The sequence below is a fragment of the Paramisgurnus dabryanus genome, chromosome 5 (assembly GCF_030506205.2).
Source record: "Paramisgurnus dabryanus chromosome 5, PD_genome_1.1, whole genome shotgun sequence".
In the NCBI taxonomy this organism is placed as follows: domain Eukaryota; kingdom Metazoa; phylum Chordata; class Actinopteri; order Cypriniformes; family Cobitidae; genus Paramisgurnus; species Paramisgurnus dabryanus.
In genome coordinates, this window is record NC_133341.1 from 48,907,320 (window position 1) to 48,920,998 (window position 13,679).

The 13,679-nt window shown below is 38.1% G+C and overlaps 1 protein-coding gene across 2 annotated transcripts in view; it reads left to right on the forward strand.

Moving 5' to 3' along the window:
- The window catches only part of skic3 (SKI3 subunit of superkiller complex), a 271,172-nt gene that overhangs the window by 24,793 nt on the left and 232,700 nt on the right, over positions 1–13,679 (forward strand). For both annotated transcript variants that reach the window (XM_065284603.1, XM_065284604.2), the window contains exons 9-11: positions 1,751–1,891; positions 2,090–2,191; positions 11,145–11,269. In XM_065284603.1, coding sequence (XP_065140675.1) covers positions 1,751–1,891; positions 2,090–2,191; positions 11,145–11,269 — 368 coding nt within the window. The remainder of the gene's footprint in view (positions 1–1,750; positions 1,892–2,089; positions 2,192–11,144; positions 11,270–13,679) is intronic.

A 13,679-nucleotide genomic window follows, 5' to 3' on the forward strand; every position in this document is an offset into this window, starting at 1 on the left:
TCAAACCTACTTCCTGTCTCCCATTTTGAATAATATTACAAACCTACCTTTTTGAACTCCTAGATTTTTTTGCCTTTAATTTTGGTAGGTATCTTGAAAAAAAGATCTTCTAAAAAAGTTATCAAAAGCTTTTTGATAGACCAATCCGTTCTCGTATAGCGCGTCAGTAGATTTGACAGCGAACATGCCAGAATGGATGTGATGCTTAAATGAATGCGAGTCTGTATTGTCGTGTTTGTGTATTGACATAAAACTTGATTTATGTCATTACAGATATGACCTGAAGATGCATGCACAGTTTGCCAGAGTGCCACTTATGGCGCTTTTCCATTGCATAGTACCCCAAAGTTTGGTTTAGTTTGGGTCGGGTCAGCTTACTTTTGGGAGCTTTTCCATTGGGTGCAGTAGGTAGTACCTGAGCTGATACCAAACGTGACACGGAAAAAACACAGTAGATCACTGATTGGTCAATCGTCACTAAGCGTCATCGCTATAATGTAAAGATTAGCTTTACCTTTAGTGCTAGCTTGCTTGCGCTGTCTCGAGGAAAAATTTTGTCATCTGTGCTCTGCTATAAGTTCCCAAACTCCCTTTTAGCGATGAAAAACATCCACAGGTTGAGAATCAGGGACACCATAACATTTTTTTCCAAACTTGCAGTTTGTGGCGGAACATTTGCGACGAGCACGTCAGTAGTATATGCTTAAAGGAACAGAATGTAGGATTGTGGCCAAAACTGGTATTGCAATCACAAAACTTGTGGCTAAAACTGGTACTGCAATCACACAGCTGGTGGCCAATACACAAAATGACAACATAAACATCAGTTGAGGACTGCAACTCCACTTTTTAAATGACAATATTCTGGCCACACTACTGTTGTCAGTGATATAAGTATTTGAAATGAAAATGATTTCTTAATGTCTAGTGACATATCAGGGCCATTTTATGATTAATTGATACAATTTTCTTACATACTGTTCCTTTAAATGCAACTTCAATGAGGCTCAGCGGAGTGCATCAATTACTGACGCCACGGGTGTTCAAACCGAAATTCTCAAGCGAGATAGAGGTAACCTTAGTGATAAACGCGATGTGCAAACATCTATTTGTGGTGGCCAATTTTAATTTTGTGGCGGACTGATAAATAAATAAATGAATGGGAATGTACAAGGTTGTCTCACTTGTATGATGTCACAGCAGTATGCAGCGAAATTATAACAACACGCCTATAATCCCTTCCACTGCGAAGTGATACCTCGATGGAAAAGCCAACCACGCCAAAGTGAGGTGAGCTGACCCGACTCAAACTAAACTAAACCGTGGGGTACTATGCAATGGAAAAGCGCCATTAGTGGTTTTATATATGACAAATAGCGATTTTTGCTAAAAACTACTGCAAACTTGAATCCAAAATGATGACCGTACTGTTGGAAGATTCCTTAAGGCCTGCCGAGTAGAACAATACTCCGCTATTTTGGGCGTCACACGCTACAATTTTTATGAAGCTGTATCTTTGGAAAACATTTGTTTTATTGAAAAGGGGAAGGCTTTGTCTCAGCACAACCTAGTGGCCTTGAAATTTGAAAATGGCAATTCTTGCTAATATCTGTGGAAAACTTCAGTTTAAAATCATGCTTTAAAGTGGTTTTCCAAACTCACTTTTGGCCATTTGTGTCATTGTTGGGCTTGACCTTGTAATTGCTGCTTTCAGCAATATTTCAAAATGATTTTTTTGTTGATACTGTAGGTGACTGTAGTGAGGAAGCTTTTCACTGCTTCAGCCGTCTCTCAGAGTTAGATCCAGGCAACTCAGTTGCTCACTTTGGCCTTGGTGTTAAAGCTCTGCTGGAAAAAAAATATGAGGATGCCATCAGAAATATTAGTTTGGGTGAGTATGTGTATATGATTCATTAAATCACAGATGCTTTTGAGTAAAATATGTCAGTATTCTTCATGAAACTTTTAAACCAATTAAACCGGAAGTCAGGACCAGTATGCGAGTCAATGTTGTTTAATTAAAATTGATCCTGTTTCTTGTAATACACAGTTGATAATTATGTTTTATCATTCATTATTATGCCTGCAGGACTGAAACAAAGGTGCTGTTCCATCATCGGGTTGTATAATCTATCCCAGGCTCAGCTAAAAATGCATAGATACTCTGACAGTATCAAATCTTCCAGTCAAGGTACTACAGCAATGTATTCTAGAAAATATTTGATTTTGGTATTTGTTAACTTAAGTCATTTGCCATTTCATAGCAGCACTGTTACATACAGAATTGTGCAAGCTTTTTGTTTGCACTTCCGGCATTCTCTGGGATTCAGCATAATGAGGGATTATCTCTCTGGCAAAGGAAATACCAAACCTGTAGAAGGCAGTTGTGTTTCATGTAGGCTGTACTGACAACAATATGTATCAACTTCATGCTGAGCATACTGTATGATATTGAAGTAACATGACAGATTCATACAAATGCACGCAAGTTTTCTTTTGCCAGTGACATTAAGCGTCACATATCAAACTAATGCAAGTTTAATTGTAAAGTAGCTACTTAACATATTTATACAGGGCCGAGCAATCTGTGCTTTTGGTCTATTTCTCTTACTGTCAGAAGATGATCTCCTGTGAATTTGTGAAAAGTTTTGATGTGTTTTGGTTAAGATTTGAACAAAGAGTGGTTTGGAGGTATAAAAGTAAATTTCTTCATTGTATGTTTTTTTTCGATTTCTGAGTTGAGTGTGTAAATCACCAAATCCAATCTTATATTATTATAATATATCTTGTAACCTTAAACTTAAAGGGATACTCCATCGTTTTGTCACATTAAACTATGTTATTACCTTAACTAAGAAGAGTGGACACATTCCTCTATCATAGTGCGTGCACTGAAGTGCTGTGGCGCACGGCGACACTTTGGTAGCACTTAGCTTAGCCCAGTTCATTCAATGATACCAAACAGAGATGAAGTTAAAAACTGACCAAACACATCAACGTTTTCCCTATTTAAAACGAGTAGTTAAACGACCAAATATGGTGGCACAAAATAAAATGTGGCGCTTTTCAAAGTGGGTTAAAAAGGGTAACTATAATGTATGGCGGAATAGCACTTCTGGGAGTACCTCAACTCGGCGCAGGTGGCAATGATTTTGCTTGCAGCAGTGTGTTTCGGATCATTGTCCTGGAAAAAACAGTGGTGGACTCTGAAGATTTCCCTAATGTATGGGGCAGCAGTCTCTTTAATAATAACCTCTTTTCAAATAAACTACGATCCATAATCCCATCAAAGATTGCTATTGGTCCAAGTCTGGATATCGCTCCCAAAACATGAACTTTCAGATGATGCTTTGGTTTAAACACACATCTTCCCGTCTTACAAAATGACATGGTGGCAAAGCAATCTAAAGCCACAGTTGTTTCATCCTGTCAGGGCTCAAGACTAACTTTTTGCACTGGTTGCACTGCTGCGCCTAACATTTGTTTCTTAGGTGCACCAGCACAAAAGTTAGGTGCACCCTAATTTTTGACCGCATCGTATTTATAGTTCACCCAAAAATGAAAATTCTGTCATAATTTACTCACTCTCATGTTGTTACAAACCTGTATAAATGTCTTTGTTCTGGTGAACATGAATGAAAATATTTTGAGTAACCAAACCATTCATGAGCCCCATTCACTTCCATAGTATTATTTTTTCCTACTATAGAAGTGAATGGGGCTCATGCTTGGTTTGGTTATTAACATTCCTCAAAATATCTTGCTTAGTGTTTTTCAGAACAAAGAAATTTATTCAGGTTTGTAACAAAATGAGGGAGAGTTAATGATGACAGAATTTTCATTTTTGGGTGAACTGTCCTTTTAACACCGCAAGTTTAGCGCCCATGGTGGTTTAATACAGAATATAAACATGTAGGCTATTTTATAATTTTCATGTTGTCATTCCATTTTCCTTATACGAGTCATGCACAGTCCTGTTTGATAACCCGCATCCGCGCGATTAAAATAACACCTGACCCGTTATCCGACATCAGCATCAATTTATTTCATACCCGCCCGTTTTACATAAAGACTGCGATCGACCGCACCGCAAATCGTGAAGTAAGTAGAAACCTTTAAAGATCTTCATGCAGAACATTGACAGAAATAAACACAGGACCATGACTGGACAAATATATTAACATTTAATGTGAAACTTTGTGAGGGTCGGCAGATTCACAGCTGAGCGGTCAGCAGTGTTTAAACACTGATAAGCGCTGCGCTTATATTTATACCTTGTAAATAAATGATATGATTGCAGTGATTCCAAAGGTATGTCCAAAAAAACTCAAGTAGAATGTTAAATGTTTAAAGTTTAATGTCTCTTTCTCGCTGCCCTGCGTAAACCCGCGCCGGTGATGGCATGATACGCGTGATGAGCTTGCATCTTGCTAGGGATGCACCGATACCGATACTGGTATCGGCCTCGATACCACATTTTCTAAAGTACTCGTTAAAAGTCCCCCGATACCTGGAATCGATACCACGGGCTGAGAAATGTCTATGTTTGAGCGGCGTGTAAGGGGTTAATGCCTCTTGTGTTGTCCAAAAAGGCAGAGTTTACTACAAACTGGAAAATAGTCCTTTGTTTTTTGTTAAATTATATGACTAAAGCTGTTCCCTGTAAATTTAAATCATGTTTTTTTATTAAGTACTCCGTATCGGTATCGGCAAGTACTGAAATGCAAGTACTCGTATTCCAAAAAAGTGGTATCGGTGCATCCCTACATCTTGCATTACCTTAATTTATGGTCATACAAATAAAAGTAAAACAACATTCAAAACTGTAATGGTGTACAATTATTTATGTGAAGTTACACTCACAATAATAACAAAACATTGTGCTTTTTTAAATTGGTAAAAATAGTGTTTTGTGCTGCATCGGATTTGGAGTGCGTCACACAATAAATAAACTCATATAGGCTATAGGCTACTTTTGAATTCATTTTGTTAATTTGCTAATTATTTAAGTGAAACACATTTCATGTAGGCTTATTTATTTTATTATTTTTTCACCAAAGAAATACGTAATCATCATGTTCTATTCATTTTAATGCTTTTTGCGCAAAAACTAAAGCCTTGGGGGGAATTATTTATAAATGAATCAACAACGCAAAGCAAGGAATTAACTCATTTCTTTATTTAAGACAGTCTGGCAGGAGGGTGATAGCGATACAGCAAACTGTAATCTGGAAGTAAGATTATGAAGAAAACAGCGGCCCTGACTCCTGGCTTTTTTCTATAAATTGGGCGCATGCGACATTGCTGTTCGGTGTTACGTTCAAATAATTTTCTTCAAAAGAATTATGCTCTGGCTCTGACTCGATTGTAAGAGGCTCATTACCTAATTCCGTCTTCGGGTTTGGACCAGGTCTGATGTGACGGGAGGTTGATGTCTGAGCATTGGTTATGATCTTCGGAGGGATCAGGCATTAACTTAACATTCTTAATGAAAAAGTTGTCAATCGTTCTTTTCCTCTTCTCTTATCATCCGCGGCTACATCCACTCTGTTTATCTGACGGACCAAGGCTACTTACCTCTCTCTCTCTCTCTCTCTCCGACTGGAGGCACACGCATTTTTAAAGGGCCATTTCATCGATAAGAACATTAATCTTTGTTGAAAGTGGGTCATATTTGTAGTCGAAATGTAACATAAATGTAGAATTTTGTGCCTATTTGACCGAGAAAAGACAGAATGTGACTTTAGAGCACATTTCTATGAAAAACGACAACTCCCACTATGCACCACAATGCACAGCTCTGCAAGCCACTCCCATTAATCGGAACACCGCTCAGATATGCTATTGTGTACATAAATGCCACGTTAGAAAAAACAAATAAAATAGCCATCACTGTATCTGACAGACACCAATCATGATTTACTTTTAAATGTGATGTTACATTGTGTTACACACAATAACACTCTGGCCTGGTGTGTACCAAAGTCTTATTCAAACAGGAACGTGCGGTTTCAGATCCGCAGTACGAATGTCTGTCCAAGTGCTTTAAAAAGGGTATGCATATTAAATGTTTATTTAGTTTTACCAATTTTCTTTTTGTCTCGTTTACTCTAATTACATCTGTGTAATATCAGCCTCATTGCTTTCACATAGACATATAAAACACCGCTCAGATATGCTATTGTGTACATAAATGCCACGTTAGTATAACAAAGAAAATAGAAACACTCACTTTACAGTCAGACCTCCGTTTATCCCTGCATCCTGCACACAAACGCGGCCCCTGCACAATATCTCCACAGACGCGCTGCCTCAGCTCTTGGAGCTTGTGCTCGTAAGCTGAAACACGTCTTTTGAAATAAGCACATGCAAAGTGTCCCGAAACCGTGACAAAACAAACGTTTATATCCTTATCTGATGGAGAAATGTTAAACCGAAAGCACAAAGCGAGAGTCATCCAAGCTCATATTTTCCGCAGCGCGTTTGCTCGTAAGCCGAAACGCGTCTGTGAAATAAACGTGTCCAAACGCGTGCAAAGTTGCCCTCTTGCCTGGAAACCTTCACCAAACAAACGTCCATATCCTTATCTGATGCAGAAATGTTAAAAAGAAGGCACACAGCGAGAGTACAGGCAGAAGTCTCTCCAAGCTTCTCTACGCAGCGGAGGCCGATGGTTGCGGCGTCTTCCCCGGGCTCCTCTACTCAGTCGAAGCCCAGGCTCCGGCCTACTCCTCGGGCTTCTGTTCCTCCATCTGCCTGAGCTCTTTGCTGTATTGTGGCTCATAAAGGTGCAATGAACAGCGGATTAGAGCATCACGCTTGCGAAATCACCCTTTTCTATATCATATTGATTAACTTCCGCTGTTATTGTAGCACGAAATCTGGCTCGCTCCACAACGTCTGTTTAGCTTAGCTTAGCATAAAGATGGCGGCTGATAGTTTTTTTTCTGTCTGTGTTTGTATATTTTCGTAAGTCCCACCCACTGATCTGTAATAGGTCTTTAGTGTGTGTGTGTCCCACCCATAGCCCCCACCTTGGAAAAATGAGGAATAAGTGTCTGTAGTCCTTCACACTCAACAAAGATACAGGACTTCCTTCATTCAATGACGCAAAATGACGATGTTTACATCATTGAAAGAAGGAAGTGCCTCACTGAAATGAGTATTTCTCCCATCTCAGGAGAAACTGAGGGAATGATGCACGACCATTGAAAAACATGACTGGGGTTCTAACGATACAAAGCTTAATGCAAATGGGTGAAGTTTCCCTTTAAACGTACACACACGTAGATCTGGACCATGGCTTTTTCCTCGAACTCCTGGTCGCACCAGTGCGACCTGATCTTTTTTTAAATCGCACCATTGAGAAATTAGGTCGCACTCTCGAGCCCTGCCTGTTGTAAACCTTTTTTAGCGAAGACCAGGAGACTTGGATTTTCTCGAGCAATAGTCTTTATTGCAGAAAAGGATCTTCAAATCAGAGCATAGAGCCCGGCAGCTGCAGTAACAAGTCTGACTTACAGTGCCCTACATTGCGTTTATACACATTTTAGGGTGCAGTTCCCTAAATGAAAAACAAAGCACTCAACTTTAAAACAAAGCAAACCTTCAGTTTCACAAACCTTTAATCCCATCAACATTACCATTTCACCCACTGTCTCACTCAGGCCATTTCATTATCATAGAAACGGGTTTACACCTTTGACTCAGACCCTTGGCCCAAGCATAAGCAAATGGCCACCAACTTAACACTGCGGCGCAACGTTTTGATGATTTTTTTCTCAACGCCTGAGCACGATTCAAAAGGTGAAGACGTCAATTGCGTGACTGACCACTTACCTTCATCTGCCTCTTAAAAACCTTTTGATGCGCGCAGCAGGGTTATGTGAATGTCTGAGCTGCACACGTGACAGATCAACTAAGCAAAATGATGACATGTGAGAGGGCTGTCTGTAACCACGCACCAAACGACTCCGAATAAAAAACAGACTTAACATTACGATGGGTGAGTGAGTCAGAGATAGCCGCAACAGCGAGTATGGCAAGTGGTGGTGTTCCACAACAGTTAGAGGATTTGCCGGCCTCTTTAAGATCGCAAGTTTGGGAAAACTTCAGTTTTTCAGTCAGTTACAGTTAGGGATGGGCCATACAGCCTCAAAATTATATCATGATATTTTAAGAAATTTTGCGGTAATGATATTTTATGACGGTATAAAAAAAGTTTGAAAAAGGAAGGGCATTTTCCATCCAATGTGCTGTCATTGATGACAGACAACCTAACTTGAAGTTTAAATCCATTGTCATAAGGTGGCAGAAGCAGCATTAACCCTCTGGGGTCTGACCATTTTGGGACACTGTCAGAGGTTCTGACATGCTCTTACATTTGGTCTTTTTTCAGTTGCTTTAAAACATAATAATGGCAAGTGTCTCATACCACTCTGTTCAGCACAAACTAGGCTAAAATATTATATGAGCTACATGTATGTACATGTTTGTATTTTTTAGAGAAAAAGGTTTATGCGTGGTTTTTAAAAAAGCACAAATTTTAAGTCACTGATGTAAGTCCACAAAACCCATACTAAACATGTTTTAACAAGACTTTCCTAAACAGAATCTAGTAGTGTAGAGTTTTTTTCTTTAAAATGATGTGAAAATCATCCTGCCTACTCATTCACATAAACCAATATATTGGTTTAGAAATTGTAAGACACTTTTTGTTTAGAGGGGCCTTATGCGAGAAGGATTGATTGACAGCTAGCAAACAAAGGCTTGCATAATGAGCTGCATAATGAGCTGCATAATGAGGCAGGAGGGAACTACAGTTAAGAATGTGAGGACAAATGTATACATGTTTGTTTGAGGTTTATTAAGAAGTTAAAGGAATAGTCTACTCATTTTCAATATTAAACTATGTTATTACCTTAACTAAGAAGAGTTGATACATCCCTCTATCATCTTGTATCATGTTTGTGTGACGAGTATTCGCAGAGTTTCAACTGATTTTTGTAACGTGATTTGAGAGACAGCTGGCGGAGACAGAAATGTCTGACTGCGCACCCTGTTTATTTTCTTTATTTGACAAAAACACAAAGATCTCTTGTTATTGCGAATGTACACTAATTAAAGAGGACCCTTCAGAGTTTCAAATGATGTCAAACACGTAAGTGTTTGATTATTAATGATGAAGTATTTTAAGTTGAGTCTGCTATGATAAGGAGAAAACACGTTAACGCGTCCCCGCGTTTTTGGACCCCTGGGGGTTAAAGTTCATTAGTAGTGACACGATCACAAAGCATGAGTCAAACGTAAAAAAAGGACAAAATAGAGATGAAATGGTATAAACATTTTACATCACTATAACACAACATCAGATTTTCAATAATTTTCACAGATCCCAGTGACTTAAGTCATTAGCTAATAATATTACATTTTAATTTTGAAATGATTTTACATGTACATGCACTTTTGTTCACATAAACATCAAATAAATAACATAAACATTAATCATGGCAGATTTGGGGTTGTGAGATAAATGTTAATCCAGTTCAGATAAAACACAAGTAAATAAATCAGATTTTCATATAAACACAGGAGAAATCAGCAAGTCATCTGTCTGTCTATGGTCTGTATGTTGTAAGAAATCGGGTGTACTTTAGGAACCAGTAGCGGACGATGCGCTTGCGCCTTGCGGGAGTCGCTGAAGAAATAAACTGTAAAACGGCGCTTTAAACTCATCAGATCACATAATTTAATGGAAAATGAATAGAAAAAATGTATCTGTCTTATTAAAAATTAAGGAAACGTGCGTCATTACAACTAGAATGTGAACATTTGCTAACTTTTTGGGATTTAAATTCAGTCAGTAAAGTAAGTTACTGTCATTACAGTGGTAAATTACAGGGTTTTCCCTATATAACACAACTCCTTAACACTTCAGTTTAAGAGTAACTAAAGTAATTTGCACAGCGATGCTCGGTTGAGTCATTAGTTTACTTTTTACCCTCACATCACCCCCTGCTATTATCTCCCCCTCACTGCTCTTGCTCTCAGGTGTTGTTGCTCTGTGTTTAGGGAACGTAAATGTGACATACGTCATCGCGTCGCTATATCATGATTTGGCATTTTTTATTATGTAAAAAAATTATACCGGTATTATCGTGAATGGTATGATATAGCACACCCCTAACTTACAGGCGAGAGAGTGGTGGAAAAGACGAAGGACTGTGTGTGGGCGTTGTTCAGCAGTTGTTGGGTATTTGAGTGGAAATGCATCTAATCGGGGCTCTTAAGTCTTACACATAAATTGTCCTGCTACAATTAATGAGAGGCGCAGGCATACACAGGCAGTTCTGAGTTCAGCTGCTTTGAGTTTTTTAAGTGTGCTCAACTTTACACCGTGCCTTTTTGTTTTGTTCTTTAGTACATTAATATGAAATATGCTAAAATGTAATTAAAAAATGTATTTAGGTAACACTTGTTATATATTTGAACCCATCTTTGTATGAAAGATAAGTACAAGTTTACTTCAAGTGGTATACATTTTTGTAATACGAGATAAGATGTTAAATGCATTTCACTTCATATTCATGACATCTCAGAATAACACAGATAAGGACACCTATGTTTTTAAGATGATCTTAAGTACTAAAAAATTTGATTTCTGCATTTTTGTTTTGCTTTTCCCTCCATTGTACTGAAATTGTTCCGAACCGAGGTACGAACCGAACCGTGACTTCTGTGTGCCGTTCCACCCCTACTTATTTAAGTATCTGTGACATAAATAAATTTGCTTAAAAGACACTTTAAAACTGTATGTGTCAGTGACACCTGCTTAACTCTGACTTGAATGTAACTTGAATGTAAATCATGATGCTCATGACAACACTACAATTTTTGGGCCAGAAATTTATTTAAACATTGATTTCAAATATACATTTTATCTGAAAAAATGTCAGAAATGTAAACATTGTCTTGAAAAAGTAAACAAATGGGACAAAAATGATGGCATTATGCCTTGCAGTGTAAATGCAGCCATATTTAATGCAGTAAGTTATCATTGAAGTGAGGCAGTGAGGCAACTATTGAAGAAACCTCACAAGTGGTGTGAACAGAGCTAAATTTTAAATTCCTTTTTGATTATCCAGGGCTAAAGTTGAGTGTTGGTAAATGTGATGATTGGACAAGGAAACTACAAAGGTTGAAGTTAGAGGCTTTGGTAAGGACTGGAAGAGGACAGGATGCTGATGAAGCACTGCAGATACTTGCACAGGTACAGTTTCACACTAACAATCCTTTTACTGTATAGTTTGATAATAAAAATATATTTAAAGGGATAGTTCATTTTAAAATAAAATGTATATATTTCTCCGCTCACCCCAAGGCCATCCAAGGTGACTTTGTTTCTTGTATGTAGATTAAATGTAGATTTTTTACTCCAACCGCTTTAGTCTGTCAATCGTATAATCATGTGAATAGTTACAAAATCTAAGAGAGTAAAAACATTCACAGAAAAATCCTAATTCATTCAAATTCAAGTTAATTTCAAGATTTACTATCGCTTAAAGATATTTTGAATATATAAAGAGGTCAGATCCGAAATGCAGTGGTAAGTCAGCATTAAGTAAGGGATAATGTATCCCTCCGCTTCGCGTCGGGTCCTGATCACACTGTCGGGGCTTATTTCCCAATAACTACCGGCTGCCTCTACATTATCCCGCTTATTACACGGCTACTTGCCACATAAGAAAAAAAACTGGACATGAATATGAATTTGAAACATTTTATTGGCATATTTGTTTTAAATTAACATTTTTATCCTTCTGCGAAACTTTGCACAGATACATAAAATGATCGTAATACCTTATTAAGATCCTCTGCTTCATACTTGTCTGTCTCCATTTTTTTCTCTTTAACCAGTCTTTGAGAAGTTTTAATGCCCATTCTGTATTTTTTTGTGTGTTGGCTTCGTAGCTGTCATGCTCTATTTTGTCAAGTTCAGTCTCAGTAAGCTCTCTGTGTCTTGTCGTGGTTGTCCAGTGTTTGTCACAAGATGGCGCCAAACAGACAGTAATCTTTATTGATCTTTATTGGCACGGAGCGATTTTACTCGTGCAAGTAGTCCGGCTATGCGTTATTATTTTGGAGCGGTTATTATTTGAAAAGAACGAACCTGCAAATGTCTCAACTGACCAATCAGAATCAAGCATTCCAGAGAGCCGTGTAATAATTAATGTTAAAAGCATTTATTAATGTAGGCTTTATGTTAGCATGTCTTTAAGCCATTTTAACGTCTGTCTTGCACCTAAAACAACAAACAGAATGAGAACATGGATCCATCATGCCTTGTTACCACTGTGCAGGCTGGTAGTGGTGGTGTAATGGTGTGGGGGATGTTTTCTTGGCACACTTTAGGCCCCTTAGTGCTAATTTGGCATAATTTAAATGCCATGGCCTACCTGAGCATTGTTTCTGACCATGTCCATCCCTTTATGACCACCATGTACCCATCCTCTGATGGCTACTTCCAGCAGGATAATGCTTTGTGCCTTGGATGTGCATCCCACAAATTTCCATCAACTGCAAGATTCTATCCTATCAATATGGGCCAACATTTCTAAAGAATGCTTTCAGCACCTTGTTGAATCCCAGAAGATAAGTTATGAAAAAAGTCCCAGAGATAAGTGATGAATTTACCACTTCTAGAAGATCTCTTTTTGAACAGTTAAGACACTTTTGAAAAAAGATGTGTGGAGTGTCAGGGCGCAGGTTTATGTTTTAAGATGCTGTACTGTTTCTTCCAAAATTTTACCATCAACTACTTCAAAATCAGACATAGTAACTACTTTCTGATGATGTGTTCTGATTTGTCCGACCCCGGCGCAGCTCACGGATGTGCTGATTACCTTTCTGATATTATTGATTTTCTCAGAGAAGAAGTAAGCAAACTCACTGCATTTGCTGTCTGAGAGCATTTCACTTGAAATGTGACTTGGGGAGTTTGTTAGTCTCTCTACAGTAGCAAAAAGAGTGCGTGTGTCGTTTATGTTGCTGTTCATAATATTTGAGAAGAAAGTCTGTCTAGCGCCTAGTTCCACATTGAAAACACAAAGACTGTCTTCATAGATATTACAATGGACTACAAGTTTTGTCTTCTGCCACATGTGCTCAGCTTTTCTGCATTATCTTTTCATATTCTGAACTGCTGTTGAGTTGCTCCAAGGTGATTTTTACCTGCCATTATCCTTCCTGACTTTTACAGGAGCAATATCATTGATTTCACTTTTAACTTTCGAATTAAAGGAATCTAGGAGAAAATCAACAGAGTCCGTAGATATGCTTGGTGTTAAAGATATAGCCTTCATAAATAGCATACTGGTGTTCTCATTTAAGCATCTCTTTTTAACAGACATAGATCTAGCTTTAATAATAATCAACAATTTTGCAATAATGCTTTCAGCCTTATCTATGTGAATGTTAAAATCTCCAGCAATTGCAAAACAGTCAAACTCTGAGGAAATTGTTGATTACAGTTCTGTAAAGTCCTCAACAAATGATGGAGAATAATGATAAGTAAATAATGATAAGTAGAATGCATGGAGTACCTTTTAACACAATACCTAGATATTCAAAAGACTGGTAATTCCCTAATGACACTTGCTTACATTGATAGACATCTTTAA